General features: G+C 33.5%; 1 protein-coding gene across 4 annotated transcripts in view; it reads right to left on the reverse strand.

Moving 5' to 3' along the window:
* The window catches only part of PTBP3 (polypyrimidine tract binding protein 3), an 89,373-nt gene that overhangs the window by 11,590 nt on the left and 52,543 nt on the right, over positions 1–25,240 (reverse strand). For all 4 annotated transcript variants that reach the window (XM_072959929.1, XM_072959927.1, XM_015248349.3 and 1 more), the window contains exons 5-10: positions 23,353–23,517; positions 15,325–15,435; positions 13,684–13,858; positions 2,994–3,071; positions 394–539; positions 133–166 (exon numbers count right to left, since the gene is read on the reverse strand). In XM_072959929.1, the coding sequence (XP_072816030.1) occupies positions 133–166; positions 394–539; positions 2,994–3,071; positions 13,684–13,858; positions 15,325–15,435; positions 23,353–23,517 (709 nt within the window). The remainder of the gene's footprint in view (positions 1–132; positions 167–393; positions 540–2,993; positions 3,072–13,683; positions 13,859–15,324; positions 15,436–23,352; positions 23,518–25,240) is intronic.

The raw sequence follows: 25,240 nt of genomic DNA on the forward strand, positions 1-25,240 counted from the left end.
CCCTCAGTGTCAGACACACTAAGTGGCACAAAGTGGTAATAAGTATTACTGAATGATGAAATGTGCTCAATTTATATCACAGGTATTATAAAAAACAGCAAACCTCCCCCGCAACCCCAAAAAACAACTTACCAAATAGGATAAAAAGTCCATGTGGTGTGATAAGCTGTTTGAAAAGGATAACAAAATGTAAGTGTCCAACTAATTTAAGTAAAATTTTAAAGTAAGTTTACTTGTAGAAATGACAGTTGACTTTTGTTAAAGCATTTATTTTATATGCTTCTTCTATGTATACTAGTGATGAATTTTATTTTCATTTGAATTCAACCCTAGATCAGAAGCTACACCACCTCCTCCTGAAAGACTTTTTACATATGTTACTTTTCAACTCACATCAGGATTAAGGTTGGTGACAAGCAGAACGGAATTTCCCGGAATTCCACTAGTTCCAGGGATGGCCATCCTTCCAGTGACAGCAGAGGAGGTGATTGTGAGAGGACCAAGAGCTCCAGGACCTAGTCCAGCCGGGACTGACAGACCTTTTCAAAACATCGAAAGCATTTCATATTCTAGTTATCTGGAAAGTTGTAACACTTGATATAACTTAAATAAATAAATGAGGACAAAAGCAAAAATACAGAAGAAAATGTGTCAAAGCTACTGTAAGGATCTCAAAGGTCAGTTTTCTGTCCTGCAGAGTGTATCTAAAGGAAAGTCCCTTATCCTTTGACATTATCATACTTAGTACTTGATTATTTACACAGCACTTTGCAGAGCAACCAAATTCACTGGTCTTAAAAGCCATTAGGCTTTCCAAAGGGCTTGTAAGTTCAAGCACTCCATCTGTTTCTTGAACTAGATATATTCTAGCACATTTCTATAAAGTAGATGTAATTTTCGTATTAACTTCTATTATATAATCAGGTATTTTTTTTTTTAAAAAAGAGTCCTTCAGCAGTCGTCACAAATATGCATGCGAGGTAGCACTGCATTTCTAAAACTAGACTGTGGTAATGGCTGTGCAATTCTGGAAATTTTCTAAAAATCACTGAATTGTATACCTAAAACAGATGAATTGTATACATGCAGAATGTATGACATTCTATACAGGAAAGAGCTTTTTGTAATCTTGTAAAGTGCTATAAAAACATTACCATCAACAACAGATTTATAGAATTCAATACTCTTTCGTAGCAAGAATTTTCAGAACTCTCTGTTCCCCCTAAATATTGCAGAACTACTGAAAGTTCTATAATACTGGAATATTGACACTATATACTTATATCTAAAACAGCACATTTCCCTAGCAGGTCCCACTATTCGTGTTCTCAGCTTAAAAATTACCTAAGATAAAATCTCCAGTTTACATAAAATGAATCAGTTCTTTAATTTATTGATTCTTTTAAGTTCAAAATTCCTTACAGCAGACAGAGTCTGGCCACTTGACCACGAATCATATAATTAAATTGCAATATAATTTACAATGAAATTATTCTGCTTGAAAATCTAAGGAAGTAATATTACTACCATCACCTTGCTGAGTTTTAAAACTGTGGAGAACACCTTCTCAGGCTGGATGCTTTTCCATAAAATCTAATACTCAATAGTCTGTCACATGACCTCTTCCTATGCCCCTCCAATCCAACCCTGCAACTTCTGAACAGCTTTTTAAAGTCTGTTATATACTGCCAAAAGTACACTTTAGCTGCACTGTAGCATATATACCTGTGTGTGTGTGTGTATATGTATATCCCCCTACTAGACCTTAAAAGTCTCATCAACTCAGGAGCCCTCTTTAAAAATCTTTTCTCTTTCTTAACATCTATTACAGTGCTTTTTTATACACACTGTGTCAAAAAGAAATACCTAAAATGAGGGAAACCGTGTATCACTACTTCCAAATGTGTATCAATGAAACTTTGGAAGCTTCAACTCCCTAAATAAAACAATGTAGTAATGTCTTCACTTTAATGGGACAGACAGAATATTCACTTAATTAAGCATATGTTAAGATGTCTTAAAACCACCAAAAACTTCACATTTAAATAAACCTCAACCTCTGTAATCACTCTTTAGTTAACTTTATCCTTTCCACTGAAAAGAACAGTTAAAATTCCCAGAATTAGAAAGGTAGGATATAAATATTATTGCCAGAAAGCAGCTATGTTGCAATTTAAAATACAGTTATATTCATAGATCAGCTGGAAACTGGAAATATATTAGGTAGACTAGGCTTAACACTATGCCACTCTTCTAATCACCAACCTCAAGTGTTTTTGCTACGCTCCAGAGATAAAATCAAAGTAATTTCTTCTTCTCCTTAAGTTATGATCTAATTCATTTTGTTTACTATTTGGAAAAGAGAGTGATTATCAAAATATTAACCAATTGCTATCTCTTAATTATCTCCATTAGCTAAAGAAAAAAAAATTCCCTAGAATAAAACCGCATGCATACCCTCTATGGAAATCTTCAGAATCCATTAATGACAAAAAACCAAACAAACAAAAAAAGAATTTACAAATAAGTTTAATACTATAAGTATTTATTAGTTCAAGTATTTACTGACTGCATAATATGTACTGAATGCCATCAAAGGCATTAAAGGCACAGAGGTAAATAAGACACAAGTCTGTTTAACATGTAATTGATGAACTTACATTTTATATAACAACCAAAAAGGCAAATCTTAGGTTATCTAATATAGTCAACTTATAGTTGTCTGTGCCAACGTATATTGTGACAAAGTATAAATGATGAAGAAAATACAACAGAATTTTGGGATTGAGAATAAAACCAGAGAGAATTATTTATAAACACAAGGAAGCTGTGCATCATACATGATGCATGAGCCACTTCATGATTGATACACATAACGCTTTTACTGTAAGTCCTTCAAATATGGTAATATTTTTCATCCTGATAAGTTCCTAGAAAATATATACCATCATTAAAAAAATCATTTCAAATTGAACTTTAAAAGAGTCAGTCACCTGTAGCTTGAGGAAATCCAATGGCTGGGGCAAATCCAGCAGCCCCAGCATATGGTGAGGAAATTATACCTGGTGCACCTAATGGGAAAGAGAAGCTAAAATAAAAAAACCATCTTCTATAAATATGGTTATCAAAGCAATACCAAATGGCTATGTGAGGGTATATTATTGATAAAGAGATTCTGTTACAAAGTAAAGTTTCATTAAACGGGTGATCCTTAATGAATACGTAATGCCATTTTCAAAGGCCAACCCCTTTCAACTGGGTTCAAAGTTCAAGAGTACAGCTAAGCTGTTTGAGTTATTAGTTTACTACTTGGTTTTACTTTATTCAGCTTTTTTATTTAGGTTGAGATTCTTGCCCTTATTTAGAGCATTGTTTCTGATTATTTAATAATCAAACACTTATTAAATTGTACTGAACTTTAAATTGAAAAGATACATGCACCCCAATGTTCACAGTAGCATTATTACAATAGCCAAGACATGGAAACAACCTAAACATCTATCGATGGATGCTGGATAAAGAAGTTGTGGTATATTTATACAATGGAATACTATTCAGCCATAAAAAAGAATAAAATAATGCCATCAGCAGCAACGTGGATGGACCTGGAGATCATTATTCTAAGTGAAGTAAGCCAGAAAGAAAAAGAAAAATACCATATGATATCACTTACATGTAGAATCTTAAAAAAAGACAAATGAACTTATTTACAAAGCAGAAACAGATTCACAGACATAAAAAAAGAAACTTATGGTTACCAGAGGGGAAGGGGGTGGGAAGGGATAAATCAGAAGTTCAAGATTTGCAGATACTAATATATAAAACAGATAAACAAGTTTATACTGTATAGCACAGGGAATTATATTCAATATCTTATAGTAACCTATGATGAAAAAGAATATGAAAATGAATCTATGTATGTATATGTATGACTGAACTATTATGTTGTATACCAGAAAACTGACACAGCATTTTAAACTGATAATACTTCAATAAAAAAACAAAAAACATAAATAAATAAATAAATGTGAAAGCCATACAAATGAGAGCTCCATTAAAAAATGAAACAGGACAAGAAACGAAGAAAGCTGAAAACAGAACCTGGGAGTACTTAAGTATAGAGGAAGAAAGAGAACATTCTGAGAAAAAGAGAATAGCCATAGAAATAAAATTTTTTAAAAAACCCCCCAAAAACCAAACAGTGAATCAAAGTCCCCCAAGATCTAGAGATGCAGAGCTCTGGAGGACAGAGGGTTCAAAAAGGAGAATGAAAAACGTAAAAGGTAAAGAATAGTTTTAGAGCAATAGTGAGAAGCTAGATTTCAGAAGTCAAAGAGAGGGTTTTGGTTTTTTTTTTTTTAATGGAAGAGTGTTATGCATATTTATAGGAGGAAGTACATATATTTTCCAGGGGATTTAAAAGACCATGTAAGTTTATTTCCTTCATTAAAGGCAATTAACAGAATTTGTCAAATATCTAGCTGTGCTTTATTAAAATAATTTAAGAAAATACAGGCATTAACAGACTTCAGGGACAGAGCTAGCAGAGAGTTGACAATAAATGAAGATACAAAAAATCAGAATAATTGATAATAACTGATGAAATAAGAATGGAAGCATTTATTGAAAGCACATTATGAGTCAAGCATTCTTCTAGGACTGAGGAAACACTGAACAAAGCAGATAACAATCTATGCTCCTGTTAAACTTACATTCAAGTAGGCTCAAGATCAGAAGTAAAATGATCCACTTTCAAAACAGAAATAAGTGTATTTAAGACATTAAGGAAGACTTGACAAAGAGGCTTGAATATGAATATGAGAAATCATGAATTTACACTAGAAAGTTAAACATAAGAAGAGATATGGTAGATTGTATTATTGTTCCCAAGTATTTACTTGACCCTTCCATGAGACTCTGTCCAGTCATGTGACTTGTAGTGCCTTCTGTGGGAGGAGTGACCAACTGCACTGGATCATGTGATAGGAACACATACACAGACATGACATATACTGCCTCAGTAAAGAAGCTTTAAGAGGCATTATATGTTACACCAGCTCTCTTATTTTCACTCTCTGCCACAAAATGCCATGCCTCAAATGTAGTAACACTTTCAGCCTGGACCCTTGATCAAAAAGACACATGAAGGAAGGCTGCAAAAGCTGATCCAAAGCTGTCCAAGTGTCAGTTGTGTGAAAGAAATAAATGTTAATTGCCGTAAACCACTAAGATTTGTGGGGAGGGAAAGGGAAGTACTCTCTAAACACAACAAAGAGACTAATACAAATGGCTATGGGGGGAGGGTGAGGCAGAAGACTAGCAGTAGGTTTCAGAGAAATGAGGAAAATTTTTGAGATAACTATCATTGAACATTAAACAGCAACAAATGAAAGAAGTGGCAAACAATTACTACAGCCAAATTTTATATAACTATTTCCAAGTAAAATATGATTAACAAGAACATTTGTTAAAATTTGACAAAAGAATCGTTTGTAAAGTATCCATAAATCTACATTCCTCAAATAAGCAGAAACAAATATTTTTGCAAAGTAACCTGTTAAACTTCGTCAGTATTTTCATGAAAAGTTTAAACTTTTCAGAAAAAGGCTTAAGACTTGAATAACTAAAAATAGCTATTTTACACTTAGAAAATGTACCACCACAATAGCAATTAAGGCAATACAAATTAATAGATAACATTTTTACCTATGAAATCAGTTTATCAGTGTTATTTACAATAGCAAAACCCTAAAAAACCAAGCTTAATGTCTAAATTAGAGAATGATTGAATTATGATGAGTCACTAGACACAACACAGACATTTAAAATATTAGACAGTATATACTATGAAAAAAGCACAATTTTTATTTGAAAAAAGCACAATTATTACATATTTTTAAAATGCAAGTACAGTAGCAGACTAAATAATACAAACCAACTTTACTGCAGAAAATGCCCAATGAAAGAGGAAAAGAAAAGATCTTTAAAAAATCTAATAGCTAATAAGACGGTCAGCATAACTAGGCCTAACAACCCTGTGAAACAATTTAATTTTATTAGCCTCACAGGTAGCAGACAAGATGCAAATTCCAGGGTTAGCCCAAGGAAGGAATTAAACAAGAGACCTCCATGACATTAATCTTGTAGCCTAAAATAACCCATTCCATATTCCTGCTCCTCCTATCCTCAGAAGACTGCAAGGAAAGCTGCCTTCGTGTTTAACAGAAAAGAGACAAAAAAGTTCCTGAAAATTTCTATCCAAAAGCAAGCCCCAGTGCAAATCTGCGGTCCAAATTCACATTTTTTAGGAGTTCAAAGGAAAATTAATGAAATCATGGATTTAGATTAAAATGGTCCCAAACACAGATCTTTTAATGTTGCAGACAGCAAATTCTCTTTTTTTAAAAAATATTTTGTTATTTTTAAAATTATTTAATTGTAAGAATTCTGTATGTATTTTAGATACCATACATACATTAACAGATGTATGATTAAAATTTTCCCCTCACATTTCTTTGTTTATTTTTATTCTTTTCTCATTTTTCAGTTTTATTAAGTAGAACTGTTATAATTTGACTGCACGTATATAATATATTGCATGTAAATACATATAACAATATACTGCACATATTTTTAAATATTTACATATATGTACTCTTTATTGTTTCTGAGAATGTTTAGAGCTTTAGCTTTTTAAACTTACATAGTTATCAAAGGAATAAAGCCAACCACAAAATAAGAATTAATTGAAAAAGATACATACCCCCTGCTATTAACAGCAACATTATTTATAATGGCCAAATAGAAGCATCCTAAGTGCAATAGATGAGTGGATAAAGAAGATGCAGCATATATATGTAATAGAATACAACTCACCAATAAAAAAGGATATTTAGCCATTTGCGGCCCTTCATTCACTCTTTTTTTTTCACTTCAAAAACCAGAATTTTATAACTGGCATAAACATTTCCATTGCATCAAAAACAACAAAATATCTAGAAATAAACTTAACCAAGGAGGTTACGTATACTCTGAAAACAAAAACACTGATGAAGGAAATTTAAGATGATATAAAGAAATGGAAAGATACCTTGTGCTCTTGGATTGGAAGAATCAACGTTATCAAAATGGCCATACTACCCAAAGCAATCTACAGACCCAATGCAACCCCTAGACAAGCAAATTCCTTCTGGAGGAACTCACCAGCTTGATACTAAGCCTCAAAGAACTCTCACAATTAATTCTCCAAGTAAAATGAATAACTCAGAAAAAAAAAATCTAATTGTAGAATAACCGTAAAGATATCAGACACTGGAATTATCAGATGAAGATTTTAAACAGTATGTTTGAACAAATAAAGTACATGCTGAAAAATATCTGTAGGGCAGATACTTAAAAAAAAACTTCTAGAAATGAAAAGCACAATTACTGAAATCTAAAACACCTCTTCAAATCTTTTGCCCATTTTTAATGGTTTATTTTCTTACTGAGCTATAAGAGTTCTTTATATAACTTGATATAACTAATTTGTCTGATATATGTGCTGCAAGTATTTTCTTCAAGTCTACAGCTTGTCTTTTGTTTTCTTGATGATATCTTTCAAGAAGCGAAACTTTAAAATGTTGATGTACAATATATAAATTATTTCCTTTTATGGCTTGTGCTTTTTGTGTTCTAAGAAACTTTCCCATATCCTAAGGTTGCAAAAAGTTTCTCCTATGCTTTCTTCTAGTTTTATAGGTTTAAGATTTATATATAGACCTAAGATCCATTTTAAGTCAGTCTGTCAGTATGGTGTGATATATGGGTCAATTTTTTTTCCAATATGGACATCCACCTGTCCAAAAATTACTTGTTGAAAGATTTTTCTTTCACTATTGAATTTTACATTGGTAATTTCATTCAAAATCAACTGACTACATACATGTGGGTCTAATTCTACACTCTCTGCTGCTCCATTAATCTATATATCTCTCCTTTCAACACTATCAAACTTGTTTGATTACTGCAGCTTTATATTAAGTTCTGCACTTATTTCCTTTGACTATTTTAGATACTTTTTCATTTCTATATAAATTTTAGTTCAGTGCATCTCACTAAAGTAAGAAAAAGAAATCAATAAGAGTTTAGAAAAAGAATAGTAAGAGTTTATCAAGGTTGAATATGAAATCAAGAAACAACACTGCACTTGTATATTAGCAACGGTTAAAACACAAGAGTTGAAACTCACATTGTACCATTCCAAGCTCTTTGTGTACATTACTACATTTAACGTTCATCACAGTTCTTACCAGTTAAATACTATTATTATGTTCATTTCACACATGAAGAAACGAAAATGCAGAGCAGTTAAGCAATTTGCCCAAAGTTACACAGATCACAAATGACTGGCCTAGAATTAGGATCTAAAAAAGTATAGTTCTTAGGAATAATTCTAACAAAACATATGCAAACCTTTATGAGGAAAAGTCACCTAAGTTAACTTAAAGACATTAAAGAACATCCAAATGAATGAAGAGATGTACAATGATCAGACTGGAAGGCTCTATTGTAAAGATGTCAATTATCTTGTAAGTGATGTATAAAGTCAATGTAATCCAATCAAAACCTTAATAGCTTTTTTTTTTGAGGACTTGAAAGGCTGATCCTAAAATTCCTAAATGTAAATGATCAAGAATTGCAAGATACTCTTGAAGAAGGTAAAGAGACTTAAATCTATCAGATACTAAGAAGAGACTTAAATTTATCAGATACTGAGACTTGTGGTAATGACAAAAATAAAAATAAAAAGACAAATAGACCAATGGAACAATGCCCAGAAAACTACTTATGCAAATATTAACCTCAAGTTAATGGTATGTGTTAAAAATTCTGCAACTGTTTTTTGTGTATTATAGAATTCAGCAAATAAGTAAATACACTGTGGCCAATGGAAACTAGATTTCCATTCCTGAAGAAGGGAATTACCAATGAAAAGGGTACCAAAATGGAATTGGAGGTATCAGTTAAAACTTGTGGTTTTTAAAAACATACACACAAACACACACAAAGAAATAAATTTTTGAAGCACACATACACACATATCTTAGTCACGTCCATTTAAAGTGCCTTAGAGCAATGACACCTTATTAACAATGAGCACATCTAACACCTTGACACCGATTTCAAAATACTATTTCCCATTAAAAGGAACCAGGGCTCGCTGGAGAAATGGCTGATTGCAAAGCTAAGGCAGGGAAGGCAAAGAAGATCTGAAATATCTTCTGCAAGAAAGTAATGATGAGCTCCAACAATGATGAAGACATGTCAAAAGGCAACAGAACCTAGTGTGAAAGGGCTCCCTCTGACCAAATCTGGGAAAATTTGAGCATAAAATGAAAAATGATAGTATAAAATTATTAACCACAGAATAGTAAGAATACACGAGTCCATACTGACATGAAGAAAATAAATATAATGAGTAGTAACTAAGCCATAGAGAGCTAATACACAGTACAATGAATACAGACAACATTACACTAAAATTGTGTAAAGTGGTAAATATCACTACATCAGCAATTATTTACAATATGTAAATACACTGAAGTAGCATATTATATACCTGAAATTCATACAAATTTACATAATAAAAATAAATGAATGAATGAGTGAAATAGTGGTAAGAAGAAAGTCCTTTATATTAAAATCCCAGCTAATAAATTAGAAGGAACGATGGAATTAGCAAATCACCAATACGGCAACATCATCCCCGTAACAACGAATCTTAGTAATGGATGTTAAAACCATGGGGGTGAAAAGTCATAAGAAACAAGCTATTTATATAATCTCAACATAATTTCCCTACAAATTACAAAGAGAAAACCAGTAACTTTATAGGGAAGAAACGCAGCAGAAACCACCTTAAGTGACCAAAGTTGGTATCACCAGGAACAGGATAAACTGGCATCATGTGTTTCCTGATATAATAAACTGAGAAAAACATACTATTTCAGCCCTAAAACCAGACACTCATATATCGAGAAACATTCTATTAAATATCCAACCCTGAACTCTTCAGAAATTTAAAGGTCATGATTGACAAAGAATGAGAAAATGTTCCAAATTAAAGGACTCCAAAGAAATATGACAAATAAATTAGCCTGATACTGGCTTGGATCCTTACTAGAAAAAATTTTCTTAGAAAGAACATTATTTTCACAACTGACAAAAATTTTTGAAGGTCTACGAATTAGATAATAGTATTGCATGAATGTTAATTTCCTGATTTTGATAACAGTATTTAGATAAGAATGTCCTTGCTCTTAAGAGAACACACAATGAGTATTCAGAAGGGGCATGCTTGCAACTTACTCTCCGATGATCCAGAGGAAGAAAAAAACAACACACACACATATATAAGCAGAGAAATGATAAAGTAAATGTGGCATGATGTTAATAATTGGGGAATCTGAAGAATATAAGTAAATTCTTTGCACTATATTTGCAACTTAAATTATTCCAATAAAAAGTTACTAAAACACTATAAACTTTAGAATATAAGTATATATCTTTATAACATCAAACTAAAATAGGATTTCTTAAATATGACAGAAAAAACAAATATAAAGGAAATGGCAAATAGATTTGACTACATAAAAATACCATGAAGAGAAAGAACCAATAAGTCAAAACTGAAACTATTTGCAAGACATAACCAACAAAAGACTAGTGTCTAAGATACAGAAAGAATTCCTACAAATAAAGAAGAAAATATAAGAAACCAAACATAAAAACAGGCAAAGGAATTAACAAAAAATTCATAAAAGAGAATGGCAAATGAACAAATAAAAATATGTTCAACTTCACTAGTAATGATGAAAATTTCATAGTAGCACTGTTCATAATAGCCTCAAACTAAAGTAACCCAAATGTCTATTAACAGTAGAAAAGACAATCTGTGGTATATTCATACAATAGGAATCTATACACGTAACAGTATTGAGAATGAATAAGCAATAGTCACATATATGAGTATGGAGGAATCACAAAAGAAAATACACAGCATTATTCTATTTACATAAAGTTCTAAACATAGGAGAAAAAAATTTTAATTAGCACTGAGGTCTGCATAATGAGTAGTAAAAAGACAAAAACAAACTACAGGGAAAGCAGAAGCAAAAGAATAACATCAAAGTTGAGACTATGGTTATCCTGGAGCAGGGAGGGTGGGAACACAACAAATGAGGAGTACGAAGAGTGCTTCTCCATTATGTGCAAACATTTTATTTCTTAACCTGGGTGGTAATCACATGAGTATTTAAAAATATTTTCACATGTTTTATAAGCTTTTCTATAGGTATAATGTACATCTCTAAAAACAGGGACAGAGTGCTCACAACTTAGCCCTAAGAACATTAAAGAGCAGTTGTAAAAGAAAGGACAGCCAGTGAGGTAAGGAAAAGAGGGGAGAGTGGTGTTTCAGAATCCAAGAGAAAAAAAGGAGGGAATAGTGAATTATGTCAAGTATTTGTAAGAGGCAGAGTAAACTTTCACACAATACATAATAAAAAAGTATCCTTCTCTGCTGAATCACTTATCTTGGAATGTAGACCTTATCTCGTAGTGACTAAGGATTTACTAATACAATACAAAAGGATGGTAACAGTCTGATATTTTATATTCAGAAACCAAAAATTTTAGTCATACTTTTAAAACGTCTTCTTCCCACAATGCAGAACATTAATTCCAAAAATTGGTATAATGGGTGCATTTCTGCATTTGATAGCAAGTGTTGGCAAACTTGAATGACAGCCCCAGTTTCTATCTTTTGTGATTAAAATGGTAATTAAAAAGACCTTTGGCTCAGCCAAACTGGACTGCTGCTGATAACAAATACAGCTGTCCCTCAGTATCCACAAAGTATTTGTTCCAGGACACTCCCTAGCCCCTCATCTCATAGATGCCAAAATCCAAGGATGCTCAAGTCTCATATAAAATGGCATAGGATTTGTATACGATCTCTACATATCTTCCTGTATACATTAAATCATCTCTAGATGGCTTATATCTAATACAATGTAAGTACTTGTAAATGCAGTATAATGCTATGTAAATAGTTGCTGGTGCAAGGCAAATTAAAGTTTTGCTTTTTGGAACTTTCTGGAAATTTTTTCCCCCAAATATTTTTGATCCACAATTGGCTGAATGTGCAGATGCCAGACCAGTAGATATTGGAGGGCCAACCTTACAAAACACAAAAATTGGGTCAGACCAAACAGAAACTTCAACAATTTAGGAACTGAACCCACTTGATTTTTTCAGTTACAAATAACAAAAAGCTTTTAAAGTCATAAACTATTTTCTAGAAAAATTTAGACAACTGTTTGGCTAAAGATTTTTCTTCTCATCTGTAAAATTAAGATAGACTAAATACCACTAAGGTCTCAATATTTTATGGCGTCATTTGGGAAAGAAAAAGCAATCACAAAGGGCAATAAAATTTAATACTCTATCTAAATAATAAACCACAGTTTTGAGAGCTGCAAAACCAAAAAGTACACTAGCCTAATGATATATCCAACTAGGCCATGCACTACTTCTCCTTTTACATAAAGGTTTATTTTAAAAGTATAAATATATTGAGAACTAATTTTAAATGAAAAAGGAAGCTCTTCAAAGCAACATCTGCATGAGCAATGCAGAAGACTATTTTTATTTGTGCAAAAATGCAACTTCACATTAAACTTAAGGTATAGATGAAAAGTTCGGATGTTTAAAAAACAAAACCGAAAAAAACTCCAAACCCTCTTCTTTGAATAAAAGAAGAACATACCACACTCATTTAGGCCTTTGTTTTAAAATATCACTACTTATGTGGTATATTTACACAATGGAATACTACTCAGCGATAAAAATGAATAAAATGCAATTTGCAGCGACATGGATGGAACTGGAGATCATCATTCTAAGTGAAGTAAGCCAGAAAGAGAAAGAAAAAAGAAAAAAGAGGACACTAATGAACTCATGTATCAAACAGAAACAGACTTGTAGGACATAGTAAACAATTTTATGGTTATTGGAGGAAGGAGGGTGGATAGAGGTAAATTTGGGAGTTTGAGATTTGCAAAGATAAACCACTATTTATAAAAACAGATTAAAAAACAAATTTCTTCCTTATAGCACAGGGAACTATATTCAATATCTTGTAATAAACTTAAATGAAAAAGAATATGAAAACAAATATATGCAGATATATGCATGACTGGGACATTATGCTGTACACCAGAAACTGACACATTGTAACTGACTGTACTTCAATTAAAAAAAAAATCACTACTTAAAAATGGAAACATATTTCTCTCAAGAGCACTTATATCAATATTCTGTTCACTAAAAATCAACTTATTTAAACCAATGTTAATATGTAAGAGTATTAATTTGATGCGATGGTTGTAAGGATTATAAAGAATAAGTAGTAACAATGTTAGAAAATAAATTCAAGTTCAAATATCCACTTGTTTTTGCCAACTAATAGAATCTACTAATAGGAAGATTTAATTAATGGACACATTTGTTCTATGATTCTTGCTTTCCTTTAGAAATCCTGAGAGAATCCAAGAAGAAACTAGCTGACATACACAGATTAGTAAATGAAACTTTTAACTTCAGAAAACTTGCTCTGTGATCCAAAATGGAACTACTCACCAAAAGCAGCAGCCATAGGGGGTTCAAGGGATGGCTGGCCATCACCAGTAGGAAGGTCTAAGCGAGTGAAGTCTCTGCTTTTGTCGTTATTATATTTCACATTAAGGCTGGTGAGCTTGGAGAAGTCAATACGCAGAGTGCAGCATGCATTATAGATATTCTGGCCATCCAGAGCCTAAAGCACGTAAGAAAGGGACTGATGTTTTGCAAGACAACAATGATAAATCAAGTAGCCTTCACTTTCACAAAGAGTGGCTATCAGGCATAAAAGCAGAGAGGACTAAACTAAAAGCCAAAGACCTATGTTTACTTTAATTAACTTCTGTCACTGACTGCATGAGCCTAAGAGAGAAAAAGAAAACCTCTATTTCTATTTTTCCTTCTGTAAAGTAAGGATAATGATCCCTACCTTGTCTGTGGTAAGATCAAATGAAAGAGGAGAAATGTATAAGCTTGGAAAACTATTACACATTATTACACACTGTACTAGCTATTACTATGATTATTTTGTCCACAACAAATATTTAAAGATATTTAAATTTTATATTTCATCTTAATTCATTTTAGTGTAGTTTATACAGGTTAAGATTAAATAAAGCCTTTGTAAATGGTATTTGTCAGAACCACAATATGTGAAATATTATCTACCACGTTCTTTCTCCTGTAAATTAATTTTGTTTGAATATTAAGCTTGAGGAAAATTTGAGTCAGATTAGATATAAGATCAAAGATCAGCAAAGATAAGATTTACCAAATGGATACTTACAGTCACTTAGGACTTGTACAAATACTCAAATTTTTAAAAATAGATCCAGAAACCAAATCATAAAAAATAAAACAAAAAATATACAAATATACAAAAATCCCTGACATAATCAGTTATTTATGAGTACATCATTATAAAGTTACAAAATAATATATGCAGGTAGAGGGTACAGCAAATATAAAGGCTATTCTTAATCAAGAGCCAGACACTGTATAATACACAGAAGTACTATAAACCTTAGTCTCTATCTTTGAAAAAAAAAAATCAGAAATAATTTGGATACTGATACAAGATAGAATCAGAGTTAGGGACAGATCTCAACAGGAGAAGGGTCAAATGTAACCAAACTGAATGCGACATTTTATATACCTTGTCAAAAATCAAGCACTCATGTACTAAAAGATAAAATTGACAGCAGCATATTTCCTAGGAATTAATGTGTTCACCAATTTAGAGCTCAATGAGATTAAACAGTGAATGTGGTTGCAAAAATACTGAAATCAATCAATCTTTGACTCATTTAACAGAAGTAAATGAAGGCATTAGGGCAAAGATATTTCTACTTTATTAGTCAGATTACATCAAGAGTACTGTGCTCAACTCTAGACCTTAAATATGACAAACAGAAATGAGTCCCAGAAAACTGAGAAATGATAGGTGATTTGAAACCATTTCATATGAAGAAGTAATTTTTAGACTATAAAAAGAGCATATGGAACAGTACATTTAAAAATAGTAAATTTTATATTATACATATTTTATTGTAATTTAAAAAAACACATGGTGATCTGGGGCAGAGAAGATATGATGGCTTTCTTTGGTATCACTGAAGTGACTGATTAATAACTGAAAAATGAAAAAAAGATCATAATTACCATTTTGGCATAATGTGCATTCAATGGGTCAGCATACTGAAGCAAGGCTTGAAATTGATTATTCTTTGTAAAGGTGATAATCTTTAAGACTGTGCCAAATTTAGAAAATATCTGGAAAAAAGTTCACATGAGGTTAAATCTAAGGGAAAAATTTAGCTAACATACCTTTATAAATACAATTTGATTCATGAATCCCATTTTTAAATGAAAATAATTTCCTCTATTAAAGCTTTTGGTACCAAAATTACTTAAATCAAGCTGAAGATGTTCATGTTAACCCCCCTGCATGGCTTAAGACAGTGTCTTGTCACACAATAGGCACTAAATATTTAACTTATTTTATAGCATATTATAAATGGCACAGTACTAAAATAGGAGGCTACATCAGGAATTAACTAATTCTATGAGATAACTGTGTCACAAAGCATATAAATGGAAGTGGAAGAGTTATTTCACCCTGAGAATCAGCATCTACTTCTTGAAATTTTCACAGACAGAAAAAAATACAAAATATTCAATAAAATGTTCAATGCTCTATTAATTCATCAAATATTTACAGAGTACTGTTCTAAGCCCTGATAAATCAGCAGTGAAGACAACAGAGACAAAAGTCTCTGTTGTTGAGGGAAGACAGATGATAAATAAGCAAATAAATAACAATGTCTGGTAGAAAAAAAAAGTGTTACACTTTAAAAATGAAAGGAAACGGGTATAACCAAAAAATCGTGCTCTACACTAGAAATTTGACACAACATTGTAAAATGACTATAACTCAATTAAAAAAAGTTTAAAAAAAATTAAAGGGAAAGGGGTGAAAGTGAATTGGAATGCAAGTTGGGAATGTGCAAGAGTGCTCAAGAGTGCTCAATTCAGTCTTTCTGAATTGTTTTTGGAGAAGAGGAATAAACAAGAGTGGGAGAAGGTTTCCTGACAGATCCCTGGTTACCAAATGCTCTTACGATACAGTACCTGTGGTGGGGAAGTAGACACCCCACAAAGGTTCATGGCCAGGGTTACTACAATGCATTTTGCTTTCCTCTGACATCCCATTTTTAATCTGGATCTTAATGAGTCAGAAATTTGTCCTTCTGCTTCTAAGAATAAAAACGTAAGTACTCCATATGCTGGTAAGAATTTGCTACTATCAAATACTATGTATTTATGTCCTTAATAGGCAAATGGTCCTGCTTTTTAATTATCAGAAAGAATAATCAAGAATAACTATCCCAGAGCATAGGCAACAAAAGAAAAAATAGATAAATTCAACTACATCAAAATTAAAACTTAACATTCATCAAAAGACTATCAACAGTGGGTGGGGTGGGGTGGGGTGGTATACAGTTCAGTGATAGAGCACATGCCTAACATGCACAAGGTCCTGGGTTCAATTCCCAGTACCTCCATCAAATAAAAAATAAAAATAATAATAATAAATAAGTAAACCTAATTAAATTACCCCCCAAAAAGAAACAAAATGACTATCAACAGACTTGAAGAGGCAAACAACAAAATAGGAGACAATGTCTGCAAATCATTTATCTGATAAGAGGTTAATATACAGAATACAAAAAACACTCCTACAAGTCAACAACAAAAACCCAATTTAAAAGACAGGCTAAAGATGTGAATAGACCTTTCTCCAATGAAGATAATCAAATAGCAATAAGCACATGAAAAGATGCTCAACATCACTAATCATTAGGGAAATCCAAATGAAAACTATAAGATACCATTTCACACCCATTAGGATAGCTACTATTTAAAAAAAAAAAAACAAACCAAACCAACCAACCAACAAACAAAAAAACAGAAAAGATTAAGTGTTGGGACGATGTGGAGGAAATGGACCCCTTGTGTACTGTTTGTGGGAATGTAAAATTGAGGAGCTGCTATGGAAAACAGTACGGTGGTTCTTAAAAAAAATTAAAAATAGAATTATCATATGATCCAACAATTTCACTTCTGGGTGTATACCCACAAAAACTGAAAGCAGAAATTCAGGAAGTATGTGTACACTCATGTTCATAGCAGTACTATTTGCAATAGCCAAAAAATGGAAGCAACCAAATTTTCCATCCACAGATAAATGGATAAACAAAATGTATATGTACATAGAATGGAATATTACTTAGCCTTAAAAAGGAAATTCTGGCACATGCTATAACATGGATGAACTCTGAAGACATTATGTTAAGTGATTAATGAACATAATGAAGACACTATGTTAAGCCAGTCACAAAAGGAAAATGATACATGCCTGTTTCTATGAGGAAGCTAGAGTGGACAAATTCATAGAGACAGGAAGTAGAATGGTGGCTGCCAGGAGCTGAGGAAAGGACGTATGAGGGAGTCACTAGTTAATGGGTATAGGAGTTTCAATGGAAAGATGAAAACATTTCTGGAGATATATAATGTTTGGTGATGATTGCAAATAATGTGAATCTACTTAATGCCACTGAAACTGTACAATTTTAAACAGCTAAAATATATTTATGTATATTTTACCACCACACAAAATAAAACAAAATAACTATACTAAAGTCTAAATACTCATTTTTGGCAAGATACTCTTTAACATATGTAATTAGAGTCAGATACTTCTTATAAGAGATAAGATCATCATCAAGATTTGTGGAGCCAATCTGTCTCAGAAGGGCCCACCAGAAAATGCCATTCCTTAAAATCAGATAGTCTGAGAGTTCTTTGTAGAAATTAAAAATTTTTTCTAAGTGTGGTTAATTTCATTATGGTCATATTCCAGGGCTTAGAACTTTGAGACCTTAACCTCTCATTTAACTGTATTCTGAAAAACACTAGGGAAAATTTTTGTTTTGTTCTTCTAACGAAAAATCCAGTCTTGTAACAGCTTATTTCCTCAGTACACCCTCATGTCCTAGATAATATTCTTAAAGTTTATAAAAGAATACCAAATTTACTTTCTTCTCAGGTGCCTAAGAATATGGACTTTATGTTGTATCTTTCTTTAAGATACAGGTGTAAGCATTCTTGGGAAAAGGTCATATATTTTCTTAATTTCTATTCTTGGTGATATTGTGGTGTTGTGCACACACACAGATCAATCTATATATTATAAGTGCATCAACTGGGCAGTTTTTTTTCACTTGATAAAGGAGAAGTAATAGACTTTTTAAGGAAATATATAAAAGGAGATATAATAACTGCCTAACCTCCCTCCTTTATACTGCAGCCACAGTTAGTGTTCCAAAATACAAGTCAGATTAAATTTGTCCCTGCTTAAAACTCCTTACTATCTCCCCATTAACTACACAGTACCATCCAACCTTTTTAGTATACCATATACAGTCTCTTCCTGGTGTACCTCTCCAACCTCATTTCCTGACACTTTCTGTATCACTCTATTTATATCAACAATATGGAGCTGTCTACAGTATTTTTCCAAATACACCAAGTGGTTTCAGACTTCTATGCCTATATATGTGGCTTTTCCCTTTTCCTGTAACTTTGTGCATAATTTCTAGTAAATGTTTGTCAATGTTTTTCAAAACTCAGCTCAGGGAGTAATGCCACCAGTAAATTCTCAACCTCCCCCAAATCTCAGTAGAGTTAATTCTCTTTCCCAAATACTATTATCCCCTTCTTGGCTGCATACAAATATTTATCTTGTTGTTTTACTTATACTGTACTATACATTTGTTTACATATCTGTCTCCTTTAACTAGACTGAAAGCTCCTTGAAGGTATATACCTTGTCTCAATCATTTCTATATCATTGAGTAAATTCCTGGCATATAAAAGGCACAAAGTAAATACTTACTATTAATCGACAACAAATACACTCTGAGACCTGACTGAAGAATTATGGCAATATGCAATTTTTAAAATGATAAACATTTTAATGTAAAATATCTCATTAATGAAGTAATAAGAACATACAATTTGCTCTAAACTTTGGGATTTTATACTATATTACACTATAGAACCTAGTTAATTTCCACTTAACCTTCAGATTTTGTTAATTTTAGACTTTCATTTAACTCGAACAAAAATTGGAAGCATAGTCTCACTGACAGATGTGTTGGGCTGTGTGATTTCCATCTGACTATGCTAAGAGAATATATATTTACTCAACTGCTAACATGGATAGCTCTCTAGAGCCCCTTGGATTGTATTTACTAAGAGAATAGCTACAAAGGTCAATGTGATACTTTTGATTCAAGTAAGTGAGCACCAACATCAGGGAATTTAGGAATGCCTGAATTGTGGTTTTTAACATCTTTTCATAATACTAATTTTTAAACAGGTTTGGTCTCAAAAGATTGTTTAGGCAAGCTTAGTATGTAAAATTTAACATATATCTTTATTGATTACAAGGTCTTTGACTATTTTCCTAATATATTCATTTTGCTGTCGTAAATACAAACAAGCACATAGACTTCATTCTTGTTATCTCCTGGGCATTTTAATCTTTTCAGACTTTAAAATGGGACTAATAAAATACTGAAGATCAAATACTGGTAAAATTAATCTTCATGGTGATGTTTACAAAGGCAGAACCTGCCAGAAACTGAAAATGTTCACTAGCATTCACTTGTAAAAAGCATACTTATATTAGAACTTTTTAAAATAGCAAGCACGTTGGCCACAATTTGTTTGTAATAGTTTTTGTAGCCAACAAAACAGTAAGACTTAAGAAACAATATTAATAGTTTTGAGTCTTTTACTTAATACCATAATAACTGGTTTTTGCAAGCTATTTATCTTTATTCTGCAGTTCAGAAAGATCAGTCCTTTGTCCTGAAGAGATTCAGCTATTGGACATTCATAAAATAACCCCATATATAACAGAACTTAGAAGTAATGGATTCCACGAGAAACCTGTTTTAAATTACTCCTTCAGCACAGAAAGAAATTTTTTAGAATGCAGTGTTGACTTTATATAATGGATCAGTCAATGAATGTTTTCTTTATCTACAAACACTAAATGATACCATCCAATCCAATGGCCTTAATTACCACCCATACGCCGATGATCATCAATTCTCCAGCCCCAAATTCTTATGCCCAATCCAGATTTACTTCCCAGCTGCCTCCCCAACATCTCCCACTTGGAGGTCTAACAGTTATTTCACATTCAATATGTCCCAACACCTGGTTCCTGCCCTCACTCCCACCCCTGCCCCAAATTCTTCTTCCCCTCAGTCTGTACTATTTTAGTGTAAGACAGCTCTATTTTACCAGAGGGTCACATTCACAGTCTGGAGGACATTCTTGATTACTCTCTTTCTCCTCATAACCCACATCTACTCAACTCATCAGCAAATCATTCCAGATATATCCATAATCACCACTTCCAGTGCCCACATACCCACCTGCGTCATCACCATCTCTCATCTGGACTATGATAAAAGCCTTCGTTTATGCCTACAGTTTATTCTTAACATAGCAACAAGAGTGATCCTGTTAAAACATAAATCTATCACTCTACTCAAAACCCTCCATGGCTTCCCACTTTACTCAGTGTAAATATTATAAAAGCTTTGCATCATTTAGCTCCTAACCCCTTCTCTAAGCCTATCATTCATGGCTTTCCTATTTTTTAAACCCCAATAACAGTCTTATTTATGATATTTGAACACATTAAGTACACTTCCATTTTGGGGACTTTGCACCTGCTGTTCTTTCTGACTGGATAATTATTCTACCACATTTACACATAACTTACACCCTCACATCCTTCAAGCCTCTGCTCAAATGTCATCATTTTGGAAATATTTCCCCTAGCTTCCCTTATCTGAAAGAGCACCACTTCCATCTCAGTCACTCTTAATCCCCTCATTATGAGCTAAAGGATAGATATTTAGAGAGCAGTTTAGCTAATGTCTCTTCAGCAAAGAATATAAAGTAATCTGCTAATTAAAACATGTGCAACCAACTCCACACTTCATGTATTTCCCAATCACAATGTTTATCACATTTTATGCTATTACTTATGAAATTATCTTATCCACAAGACCACAAAAGCAAGAATCAGTTTACTAGCATCTGATATGTACAACTGACATTTCTTGAAGGTATAAAATAGATACCATCTTCATCTCCATTATATAAATAAGAAAAAGACATAGAGGGAGTAAGTTACTTGCAAGGTTATAGAGGTAGTAAGTGTTGTAGAGCCAGGATTCAACCCAGCTCCAGACCCTGTACCCTTAGCTGGCTAATGGGATAGAGTGCCGGGGGGAGGGGACTTAGTTAACATAATTAAAGATTCTCTGAGGAGGTGAATTTGAGCTGAAAATAGAATGATGTAGATTCAGCTAAACGACCATCTCAGTAAAGAGTGTTCTAGGCCTAGGAAATAGAAGACAGAAATGGACTGAGACAGGAATAAGTTGTGGGAAGGGGGAGAGGGTCAAAGGGCCAGAAAAGCCATGGTACTAAATAGCAGAAGAGTTAGGAAATGAGGCTAAAGAGATGGGGAGAAGTCTGAATACGGGGGCCATAGGGGCCTTGGTAAGGGGTTTTGTTTCTTTCAGCAGCAGTGGGAAGGAGGATTAAACAAGGCTGAGAGTCCTACCCCAATGGTTACTGTTGAAGACTCTCAGAATGACTCCTCTTCACCTGAAGGACCCATCATCTTTTGGCAGAGAAACAAAGTTTGTTACTGGTCTCAGGAGAGAAGTGGAATGACAAGACGGGACCACATGACCTGGCTAACCTCACTGCTGACTGAGGGCAATGCTGAGCCACAGGTTCAAGATCAACTTTCCTAAAGCAGTAGAAGTTAGCAGCAGCTACAGTGCTGCAGCAGCAAAAGTGAAAAACACTGCTGATGGATCACCGGGTGTTCAACGCCACTTTGTGGGACAAACAGAAGTGAAGAAAATCCACCAAAACAAAGAAGCCAATCACTTAAGTAACTGCTGAACCTTTTTGGGGATCAACAGTGGCTACGGGTATCACTGCTAAAGCCCTCCCTAGGACATGCTTCACAAATGCACATGGTTAGAAAATGGTATTCAGGAAACTATCAAAGGGAACATAGTAGGCAAAATAAATGGTACATTTTGATATTTACATGCATGGCATATGAACCATATTAGGAAATATATCTGAGCTCTATCACCAATCAGTACAGTGACTGTGGGAAAGTAACAACTTCCAAGGTTCCCTCATTCCCTTATTTGTAAAAGGTGAGGACAGGATGCATTTCAATTCTTAAACACATGTGTACACAGTTAATGATTCTAGGCTAGTATCATGCCGTTCTATATATAGAGGTATTAATATGAAATAAGCAGATAATGTTTTAGTGTTTTAATATTTTAATACATGGGTTGACAAGTATAATGAAACGGAATACTGGAGTTCACACTGGACACCTGAGTTCTAACTGGCTCTTCAATTACTCTTTACAATACTGAACTCATCAATTATCTTGGTTTTATTCACTATACAATTATATAACTAGCTGATCGATGTCCCAGTTTTAAAATTCTATATACTCACAGACAGCTATGATTTGGTACTCTGACTCTTATCAAGACAGTTTAGATACAGAAATGGGCAGTCTACGAAAGGTATGCTGAGCATCAGTCAGTATTTCACATGGCACTTCCATGTCACATGTGAAGAGTTACTCACAGCTTCCTTTTAGAGTTTTTAAAATAAAAATACTCAAATGTAGGAAGGAGTCAATAGAAATAAATTAGTTGTTTCCTATACTGATGTTACTTTCTCAGGAATAAATACTACCAGTGCCTTTTACAGGAGTATATGCTTTGTTCATCTTCATGCTTATGTATTAAAAAAACAGAATTTCTTCTACATCTTTTCAAATCAAGTATTTAAGTTAGAAAAAGGAGGCTGCCAAAAAATTGTCTCTAACTGATACTACTTCCTGCATGAAACAGGATGCTGAAGATTTCTAAAAATTATTTAAATAAATACATTAACCCAAATCAACAACCTGAAAAATTAAAGATATAAAACATCAAAAGGTATAGAGGTCGCATTTGACTCTGCTTTCACAAGACTGTTTCTCCTTACCTGATGAAGAACTTCCAGAGTAACAGGATAAAAGAGGTTTTCAATAATTATTCGGAGCACAGGACTCTGCCCAGGTAGGACTGTGCCTTCATTGGTGGGAGCTCCAGGAAGCGCCAGATTTCCTGACTGAACAGCACTAACAGCCTGCAGTGCAGCTTGGGCTCTCTATATAACAATCCAAAATGAGAACTCTCCATTACATAGACGCATGATATAATCCTTAAAATTAGCTGAGGCAAAGTAATATGAAGTAATATAGTTAAATAAAAATATACGTATCTACTCTCTCTGGATGCATATATCCCAAATTTGTAATCAGTCAAGAATCAAGAGACTTGTTTTCTTATCATAATGACACAATATTTAAGAAAGGTGCTTAAATTTGCTTCAACAAATGGGGAAAAAAAAACCCACATGGTCAAAAAAGAAGCTTGAATATGATTTTTATTTCCTATTTTTAAATGACAATAGCAAAAAAATTCAGTGTAAAATACTAAAGATCACTTTAAAAATCACTCAAGTCCCTCTTCTTTTTTCTTCCCTGAACAATTGAGTTCTAGAGCCTATGAGTGGCCTATGATAGGTGTAAATACAGAGGAAGAGAGGAGCTGCAGTAGTTCAGAGTGGGGCAAAGGGGACATTTTGAGACGAAGGCATCCTGGCATGGAGCATCAGAGCCTGAGCAATGTGAGGAGCACATCCCTGTGGTAGGACTGCCTGGCAAGTGTAACCTGAGCCCAAACAAGGTGAGGAAATTAACTGTGTGTGGGTGGCTCACTGCTGGCTGTCAGACCTGGGGAGCATGAGAAGGGTAAGAAAGTCATCCAGAGGAGAGCAGCCTAGCCAGAGTGTCAAAGCCCAGAAAGAGTCAGGAAGGGGTCCACGTGGTGTAGGGAGCCAACGCAGTAAAGACAGTCTGAGTAGGGTGAAAAGGAGATCAGTCCATGAGGGGCAGGCTGGCATGAGATGTTAGAGCTCAAGCAAGGTCAGGCAGACAAGTTCCCAAATATCATGCTCCACTGAAAGGAATCAGGATATGCTCTAAAAACTCTCTAGTTCTATAGCTAGAGCAAGAAAAGCATAGATGAATGTATAACTTTTTTTTGTTCTTTTGGGGTTATGTTGTTGTTGTTTTGTACCAGAATGCAAAGAAGTGTTCAGAGAATGATGGGAACATGCCAAAAGGACACACAAGACAGCTTGAAGGGGCTCCCACTGGCCAAATATAAGACAATTTGAGAACCAAAATAATGACTGTAATGAATAAAAACCCATCAGATAAAATGGGAAACCTTAAGTCCATATGTTGATATAAATTAACCGCTGATAAGGAACAGTATATTTACACTGTCTTATAGTAACTTTCTCCCAAATACTTTTCTTTCCCCCTTTGTAAGTCATAACTTTTACAGTGGAGAAGCTAGGCAAACACCATCATATCAAGTGATCGAAGAGCCCACCATTACTAATGCAAAAATTGAAATTATGTGCCACATTATATGATGCAATGAGAAAAAAACGAGCATTACTTCTGTGATGCTCCTGTCAAAGCTACATACACTGAATCTAATCACAAGGAAACATCAGAAAAACTCAAACTGAGAGATATCCTAAAAGATAAGTTGCCTATAATTTTCAAAAGTGTCAAGGTTACAAAAGTCAAAGAAAAACTGAGTAACTGTTTCAGATTAAAGACTACAAAATGTGACTTCTAAATGGAACATGTGATTATGAATAATGTTTGTTTTGCTAAAGCAAACATCATTGGGACAACTGGCAAAACTTGAATGGGGACTGAAGATTGGAGGGAAGTAATGCATCAATGTTAATTTCCTGATTTTGATCACTGTACTCTGGTTGTGTAGGAGAATGTCCTTGCTCGAAGGAC

Source organism: Vicugna pacos, chromosome 4 (assembly GCF_048564905.1).
Source record: "Vicugna pacos chromosome 4, VicPac4, whole genome shotgun sequence".
Lineage (NCBI taxonomy): Eukaryota > Metazoa > Chordata > Mammalia > Artiodactyla > Camelidae > Vicugna > Vicugna pacos.